Raw genomic sequence first — 9,876 nt, 5'->3', positions numbered from 1 at the left:
CTGTCAACGAAAAACGTTGGTGAAATCATAGGTGTATTTGTAAACGTTGTTTTTGAACCACGAGATTTTTGTATAGTTGATTATCCAAATCGTTTGCATTCCAAAAGTATGTTCGCGAGCACCCAATTATCAAGACTTAACTGTTTTGTACCCTGTTACGTAGTGTTAGAACATACACTATACTCGAAAATATATTTCATCCGCTAACGGTAGCGAACCGTCCGAATGAGGGCTCGTCAAGCCCATGTGATCACATAACATAAGTTCACGTTTACACCCTGAAAGTGTAACTAATGATAATTGAATTGAGGCTTTTTGTTCTAACTCGTTGTGGAATGTTTGTTTTTCGTACAAGTGTTCAAAGTATAAAAGTATGATACGTATATGTTTCTCATCCCATAGTTTAAAGAGTAAAAGTTGTTGAAAAGGTGGGACTATGATCTTGAAACGACTCGTCCATATTACTATAAATGTGGTACGTTATTCATTGGTCCCATAGCGAGGTATTTGACCTCTATATGATACGTTTTAGAAAATATTGCATTCGTTTCATAAAAAGAACACTATTATTATACATAATGCATATTTTAAACAATTGGGTGATTATTTAAGGAATAATCTCCATAATACATCGATTTTCAAATACTACACACGTGACATAACAGTCAAATATAATACATGACAAAGGTTTTATTGAATGCAACACTTTATTTAATTAAAAGCATGAGACTCCATGCATAGCTTGCTCAGATAATGCAACAGCAAAAGACTTTCTTAAGGACCTGAGAATAAACATGCTTAAACAGTCAACACAAAGGTTGGTGAGATATATAGGTTTAGCATCGATATAAATATAGACCACAAGATTTCATAGTTATAAATATATGTACACTCGCAAGTGTATAAAAGTATTCTATAAGTTGTTGAGCGCTTCGGTAACCATACTTAACCATTAATGTAGCATATTCCCTTTATTATGAAATCTCCCTACACTGTACCAAGTGTAGTAAAAACGAAGTACTATGCAACCGTTTACGATACTAGAGCGACTAGCCCGGTTGGAGTTGTCAAACCCGATAGATCTATCAATAGGATTTGCGCTTACATGTTCTTACAACATGTAAATATTAGTTACCAAGCTATTAGGGAAGATATGCAAGGTGGTACAACTCAACGTAGAATATATTTCAAGTACTTGTGTCCATAGCGTAAAACATAAAATGCATGTATTCTCATCCCAAAATATTTTTAGAGTTTAAAAATGGGACTATATACTCACGGTAGTAAAAGTATATTAATAATAAGTTTTCAACTTATTAAAAATATGGCCGTCGTCCTTGGATTCACGAACCTGTAACAAATGTATATGTATATCAAAATGTAATACAACTATTATTCATATCATATCTTCAATCACATGTGATTGTTTAAGTTCACATTTTCAATCACGTGTGATTGTTTAAGTTTATATTTTCAATCACGTGTGATTGTTTAAGTTGTCAAGTTAGCAGTTCAACGTTAGTAGTTCACAATTAGTAGTCCATAGTTAGTAGTCCACAGTTAGTAGTCCACAATTAGTAGTACATATTATACACGTGTTGTATAAGACTCATTCATGACCCACAATACCGCTATTGTAGTTACACGTATTATGTATGTGGTGTCTTTTGATTTATCCGACGTATTGTGTAACCATGACATGTTAGAATACATGTATAATACAAGAAAAGTTAGCTAGGATATGGTTAGTATAGATTTTAATGAATTAATCCCGTAATCAAATTATCCATTTCTAACCAATATTGTTTTGCCCATAATTTCTTCGTTATAAATCCGTTTTTGAGTGAATCAAATTGCTATGGTTTCATAATGAACTGTAATTTGTGAAACTAAACTGAAAAAGTGGTGGTTTATAGTCGGAGTTACAAGTTATAATCCATATTTGTAAGAGGTAGTCATTTCCGTCGAAAGAACGACATCTTGATGACCATTTTGAAAAACATACTTCAATTTTGAGTTTAACCATGATTTTTGGATATAGTATCATGTTCATATGAAATATCATTTTCCCAAAAGAACAACTTTTAAATCAAAGATTATGATAGTTTTTAATTATCCAACCCAAAACATCCCCCGGTTTTACTACGACGGCGTATGTCCGGTTTTACGGTGTTCTTCGTGTTTCCAAGTTTTAACTCATTAAGTTAGTATATCATATAGATATAAAACATGTATTAAGTTGTTTTTAAAAGTCAAGTTAGAAGGATTAACTTTGTTTGTGAACAAGTTTAGAATTAACTAAACTATGTTCTAGTTTATAAACTCTTATATAGATAGCTATAGACATATGAATTGAACAAGAGTTGAAGTAGAGTTTTTACCTCAAGTTTAGAATGTAAAGTTGCTGGAAAGAAGTAGTAGAACAAAACTTGAGAGAGTTCTTGCAAGTGTGTGTCAAAATTGGAAGTAAAATTTGGAAAATGAATGTGTAAAAATGAGTTAGAAATGGTGCTTATTTATAGGCTTGAAAATTTGGTTTTTAGTGAAAATATCTAGTATAAGTTAAAATGTATTAAGTCATGGATGACATATTAAATTGATTAGGTCATGGATGACAAATTACACAAATAATTGCATATTTCTATTGGTATATACCAATAGTAAATACTTCTAGAAGCTGTGTATAATATGGGTAAAAATACCGTATAAATGCGAGTAGAATTCTTGAGGAAAATGAACGGAAATACGAGTATAGCTATCCTTTATATGTATTGGTATATTATAAAGTGTATTTAATACTTGTAAGGATGTATTTACACTCTTAATACATTATATGTAAATACATTTTAACATAAGTTAATTACGTCGTTTAAATAGTAACATATATATTGTTCAAAAACTCTTTAAATTAGTAGTATGAAATATATATAATACTTTGTTAATATACTTAATGAGATATTTAATTATCATATTTTCAAGTTAAATATATATAAATCCATATATATATATATATATATATATATATATATATATATATATATATATATATATATATATATATATATATATATATATATATATATATATATATATATATATATATACAATAATTAAACAATTAAATCAAGTTATGACGTTCGCGAATAGTCGGAATAAAAGGGTGGCCAAAAGCTTGTGTAAAACTCTTTCCGAAGGTTCAAGACTTATTAAAATTCATTGCTTATCAAGTCGGAATTATTAAATCATATAAATAGTATAATCAAGTAGTCGAAAAAATCCGGGTCGTTACAGATCTCACCTCGAGTGCACGAGTATAAAGGTACTTCACAAAGTAAACGTGTGCATGAAAGTTGTTTAGTCTTGACCTAAACAAGTAAGTTGTATCAATTAACCGGTTACGACACAAGGTCGGGCGAAATGTGTTCAATTAGTCCTATGGCTCGTTACGACTCGAATATGTAGCATGTGAGTCACGTTGTCAAGTTTCATGCAAGATATAAGTATAAAAGCACGTTAGAACGATTGCATAAGTGTTTGGTTAAGTTTGACTAAAAGTCAAACTTTGGTCAAAGTCAGCGAAAAAGTCAACACATTCGGGTCGGGTCTCAGACTATTTTTCTGAGCTAACAAATCATATATAAGTATGTTAGAACAAGTTACATGTTAATCGGAGGTGCGTAGCATAGTTAGAATTTTTCGTGTAAACGCAAAGTTGAACAGTCCCCAGACAAGGCAAATGCCACGCCGCGGCTATGGGGGTCGCGCCGCGCCAATGGGCGTGGCCTGGTGCCTGGGCTGTTTCAATTGTTCAAGTCTCAATCAAACTTCATTTAAACACAATTAACGAACCGAAAACACTTACAACACGTATCTTATATAGTTGGAAAGGTATTTTGACGAGTAATACAACTAAGCGCATATCATCAATCCAATTCATCATTTACAATAACAAAATCCTCGCCGAATGATCGTTAAAAGTTCATTATCAAAGTTTCAAGTTCATAAAATGCATTTCATGATTCGGGAATCCAATTTACACATACGATACGCCGTTTCGAAGATAATTAAACATACAATACAACTAAACACTTACTAATAGCATTTCATAGCATTCAATGCATCAAAAGTTCATTTTAAAGTTCATCAATCCTTAACCAAGAATCATGAATTCAACCATTTTGTAAATGAAGCTTTTCTAAATCAACCTACATACCAAAACGAAGCTAATGATGCTAGTAACACATTTAATACATGAACTCTAACATAATAATAACATTTAATCATCCAAAACTCAAGATTAAACACACCCATTTCAAGTTCATGCTAGTTCATGCAAAATAACAAGATCGGGCAAATAAATCACATTTTCATGCTAGACTCGAGCCATAGACACTAACTAACACCATTTCAAGTTCATAAATCGAATTAGAGAAATCTAGAGTTTTTAGAAACTTTACCCCAAGTAGTGAAATTGGTACCAAATTGAAGAGGATGATGCAAGGATCACAAAAGTACAATTTGTTTTGATGTTTGATTGCTAGATTGGAAATGGATGATGAATCTTTGAAGATGTAAAAATGGTGTTCTTGGTGACTAGAGAGAAAAAGGAGGGAAGTAGGAGAAGAAGTGAATGAGTGGATGAGATGGTGGGTTGATTAGTTGACATAGTCAACTAGTTTTCCCACTTGGCAACTTCGGTCCCTCAAGTTTAAAGCGGGTGCGTGAATTAACCAAACGAATAAATTTAAATACGCGAGAATAAACGAGAGATGTTATAATCGAATAACGAAAATATTAAGAACGTTGGTTGACGAAAGATACGAATTTAGATAACGAAAGATATTATCTATAAAAAAAAGACGGCGTTAAAAATAAATTTAACGGAAAAATGCGGGATGTTACACCATATATCATCCCGTTCAGCTGGGATGGTGATCTTCGACGATCTTCTACGCTTCCTCTTCTGAAGCCTTAGGTGTACGAAGTCTAGCTCGTTATATGGACACCGTACATTTAACCAAGGCCCAAATACAGTTGTTTCAAAAAAAATTACGTTGTGTTGGGGGTCAGTGTTTCCTTTATTTTACTAATTTTGGACATTTTACTCTTAGGGGTAAGCTCACCATTGACATACTTTTTCACCAGAAAAATATGACCAAAATTAGTAACAGCACAACGACAACCAACACGCACCATGCGTGTTTCCTTATGCCATGGTCCGTGTGGTATCAACAACATCAACATCAACAACTATGTGGATCTGTAAACGAGGAAACAACAACATTAACAACTTTTAAGCTAATTTTCAAATTCAACCAAAAGAAACAGCAACCACAACAAATATATATACTTATACTGCATAATATAACCTTAATCTAATATGTAGTAAATATATTAAATTTCATGTACTCACACCAACTGTTCGACGAAATGTCTTCAACAAATAACAAATAAACGGAAAGAAAAAGTTTAATTACCTGCTCTTTGGACATGTTGGAAGATTTTTTAAACTCCACTTGCTCAAACTACAAGTTTAATACCAATAAACTTCACGAATTTTTGCTCGATTAAAACTTTACAAGTGAATGTGTGTTTTTAGGAGTGTGTTTGATTGTATTATGGGGGTAAACAGATTTAATCAGGATTGTAGGATGAACTTTATTTATAATCAAGTGCTTAACAAACAAAAAATTGATGAACCGAACATAATCGTAGTTTGGTGCGTAGTTTTACGATTTTTAGTGCGTGTGAGGTATAAAATTGAAATGAGCACTTATTATATCAATACACACGCATCCTGCGTGTTGCAGGTTACATATTACGTATATACTAAAACGAGCTATGCGTGGTGCACCATTCGTGTATATGGTTGGTTAGTGCGTTAGCACTATGCATGATGCACTTTGGGTGGTATAACAGGATAACAAGCAAATATACTCGTTATGCTCGGTGTCTACAAATCACGCACGACCATGCATGCATGATGCGTGGTGTGTGATGCATGGATAAGAGGCATAAGTTTTTTTTAAACATATTGTTAAACACTTCGGAAAGGGACATTTTTACCAATTTCCCAATGAAATAACTTAAATAAAATCACTCAAAATACGCAGAAACATAACCACCACCACAACAACAACAACAACAACAAAACCCAATACCACATAAGTGGTGTGTGGGGGAGGTGAGATGTAGACAATCCTTCCCCTATCCGAGAATAAAGACAAGTTATTTCTCCACCCAGAGTGAAAACACTCTACTTTAAGTAGAGAAAGTCATCCCTCTCTCTATTCGACGGATAGAGAGATTGTTTCCGAGTGGACCTCCGGCCAATAAGTAGGAAAAAATTTTAAAAAAATAAATTAAAAATAAAATTGAGACGCCATGAAAATGGTAAAATCAAATTTCCATGGATTTTAAATCCTGCCTGAAATTTAATTTAGGCTCCAATAGTCAGTCAAGTCGCCAATAAATCGACGCTTGCTGTCGACTCAGAGCCGAAACTCATAAACATAAGACCACTCTTAACCATGACGGTCCGTCATAGGATCACTGACTGCCACATCAGCGCCACATCAGCACTTACTTTCCATCACTAACCAACCACTAAACTGCTAATATTCATGACGGACTCATCACACACTTCCTTACACCTATTAAATTAATTAATTATTTACGGGTACACATTTTATGGCAAAATTTACAACAAATTAATAGAAGTGGTCCGTGATCAAATTTGCTACCCAACAACATTTTGCAACACGGAATATCACGGGCTAAAGATCACTAAGTTGCTAGTATTGGGGTGATAGGATCACTAAGTCAATGGCGGCTGCAAAGACGAACCGATACAACGCTCTAACCCTTTCAATCAAAATACCTAAACCCTAAAAACTGTCGCCACTAAAACCCTAGCCACCTTATACACCCCTACTCTCTGGCCGCCAACTTCTACCCTCCGTCACCGGAAGTCCACCATGTCCGACATCGTTCGCTCAGAGAGCAAGAAGAAGAAGTCGAAGTCAAAGTCAAAAAGCTCCGACGACGCAAATGACGCCGCTGACGCCGTCGATTACCTGATTAAACCGCAATCTTTTACACCGTCGATCGACACATCCGAGTGGCCGATTCTTCTCAAAAACTACGATCGGCTCAACGTCCGTACCGGCCACTACACTCCACTGCCGTCAGGTTACTCACCGCTGAAACGGCCACTCGCTGAGTACATTAGGTATGGTGTTATTAATTTAGATAAACCTGCAAACCCTAGCTCTCATGAAGTTGTAGCCTGGATTAAGCGAATTCTTCGAGTTGAAAAAACAGGACATAGTGGTACACTCGATCCTAAAGTTACTGGAAACTTAATTGTGTGTATTGATAGAGCTACTAGGCTAGTTAAGTCACAACAAGGTGCAGGTAAAGAGTACGTTTGTGTTGCGCGGTTGCATTCCGCTGTACCTGATGTTGCTAAAGTAGCCAGGGCATTGGAGACGTTAACAGGTGCGGTTTTTCAACGTCCTCCATTGATTTCGGCTGTTAAACGGCAGCTTCGGATTAGAACTATTTACGAGAGTAAATTGTTGGAGTACGACGCTGATAAACATTTGGTTGTGTTTTGGATTTCGTGTGAGGCTGGGACGTATGTGAGGACATTGTGTGTTCATTTAGGGTTGATTTTGGGTGTTGGTGGACATATGCAGGAGTTGAGGAGAGTTAGGTCTGGTATTATGGGTGAGAAAGATAATATGATTACGATGCATGATGTTATGGATGCGCAATGGATGTATGATAATTACAGAGACGAGACGTATTTGAGGCGTGTGATTATGCCATTAGAAGTGTTGTTGACTAGTTATAAGAGATTGGTTGTGAAGGATTCAGCTGTGAATGCTATCTGTTATGGTGCTAAGTTGATGATTCCAGGGTTGTTAAGATTTGAAAATGATATTGAAAATGGTGAAGAAGTGGTGTTGATGACGACAAAGGGTGAGGCGATTGCTTTAGGTATAGCTGAGATGACTACTGCTGTTATGGCTACTTGTGATCATGGTGTTGTTGCGAAGATCAAGAGGGTGGTGATGGATAGAGATACTTACCCTAGGAAATGGGGGTTGGGGCCCACTGCTTCGATGAAGAAGAAACTGATTACCGAGGGGAAACTGAGTAAACATGGGAAGCCTAATGAGAAAACACCTGCTGAATGGTTGAGAAACGTTGTTCTGCCTACTGGTGGGGATTCGGCGATTGCGAGTCTTGCAGCTGCACCTGCACCTGGGACTGAAGAAGCTATGGAAGTTAAGGATGATGTCAAAGTTAAGGATGAAGTGAAAGTTGATAGTGAGAAGAAGAAGAAAAAGAAGAAGAAGGGTGTTGAAGATGGTGATGAAGGACATAAGAGGAAAGTGGAAGAGTCTGATGTTGCAGATACGCCAGTAGTTTCCAAGAAAAGGAAGATTGAAGAAGTGAAGGAGGAAGCTGAGGAAGAGGTTGAAGGTGAGACAACCGAGAAGAAGAAGAAAAAGAAAAAGAAGAAAGAGGGTGAAGAAGTTTTGCTATCTGATACCGATAAGTCTGAGAAGAAGAAAAAGAAAAAGAAGGATAAACTAAATGATGACAACCCTGCTACTCCAACAGCTGCTGTGAGTGATGACGAAGCAAGCAAAAGCTCGAAGAAGGAGAAGAAGAAAAAGAAGAAAGAAGGTCAAGAAGAGTAGTTTGGAAGCAATCTTGAAGCCCCTGAATCATGGCTTCTGTGTTGTGTAAGCTCTTGATCGGTGCACATTTCTAGAGGACCAACTCTGCGTTTTTCTTTTCTTTTTTTAAGTTTTCAGTCAACTTAGGCTTGCACCTGTAGTCTATCTAGTAATTTCCTACTTATTAGTAATCTTGTGTGTTTTGTTGAAAATTTTGGTATCTTTATATGAGAACGGTGTTGAGTTAATGTTAATGTGCATTAGTTTATAGGATATTGAGTTATTGCTAATTCATGAAACTAATGTTATTAGCAGACTAGTCTCAAGGTGATCCAGAAATTAAACACGGTGAAAACTTCACCAAGTAATATGCTAAATCAACTGTTGGAGTCAAAGTTATGACTTTTGAGATATATATGGTTCAGCACTTCAGCCTACCATTCCCTTTTTCTCGTAGTGTGAGACTCATTGTAACTCCTAACGATTAATTAAAGCCATTGTAACAAGCCAATTCACTACCTTTTGCATGCTGCGTTTCACGTTTAACTTTGCGATAACATGTGTATTCAACATCAATCGATACATACTCTTGAACATGCCATATCTTAAAAAATAAATTAGTGTGATGATGGACTTGGCTTGAATGCCAGTCTTACACTCCAAAGGTAAGGGGGTTCCCAACTGTAGCCATCCATTGATGGTGATGAAAAGTGGTGTATTAAGTGTGACTTCAAATTTGGCTTGTGAACAAGTAGGTTTTGTGTTGTCATGTCTGCGGAACCCTATTTTCAACTTGGTATTGGTTGCATTGTCTTGAAACAAAATGGTTTGCTTTGACCTGCATGCCTTATATTCATGGTGTGTGACTAATGTTGTAAATCTTGTTATTTCTCCCCGAGATCTCGTTTCTGGAATGGGGCCGAGACGAGATGACCATCTCACGATATTTCTCGGTCAACGAGGTCAATTTCGAATTTTCTCGCTCGTTTCCCGAATTTTCTTGTACTCATAAAAATGTATATAAAATATACATATATTTACCAACATCTGAGATTCCCCCAAGATGCCGAGATCTCCCAAAAATGTTCAAAGGAGATTCCCTCCAAGATCCGAGTTCTCCAACCTTGTGTGTGACACTGGCTTCATCTTAATGAACCATTTGTGGGTCGCACCATTTACCTTC

The 9,876-nt window shown here is 35.8% G+C and overlaps 1 protein-coding gene across 1 annotated transcript; it reads left to right on the top strand.

The window, feature by feature from the left end:
- The first annotated feature begins 6,790 nt into the window (after window positions 1-6,790).
- On the top strand, window positions 6,791-8,958 carry LOC139865768 (H/ACA ribonucleoprotein complex subunit 4-like). The gene has a single exon (XM_071853866.1). The coding sequence runs from the start codon at window positions 6,978-6,980 to the stop codon at window positions 8,712-8,714; it is 1,737 nt and encodes a 578-aa protein (XP_071709967.1). The 5' UTR covers window positions 6,791-6,977; the 3' UTR covers window positions 8,715-8,958.
- The last annotated feature ends 918 nt before the right edge of the window (window positions 8,959-9,876 follow it).

This window comes from Rutidosis leptorrhynchoides, chromosome 9 (genome assembly GCF_046630445.1).
Source record: "Rutidosis leptorrhynchoides isolate AG116_Rl617_1_P2 chromosome 9, CSIRO_AGI_Rlap_v1, whole genome shotgun sequence".
Classification (NCBI taxonomy): domain Eukaryota; kingdom Viridiplantae; phylum Streptophyta; class Magnoliopsida; order Asterales; family Asteraceae; genus Rutidosis; species Rutidosis leptorrhynchoides.
The sequence above is the reverse complement of the archived record's forward strand: the minus strand, read 5'-3'. Positions and strand labels throughout refer to the sequence as shown.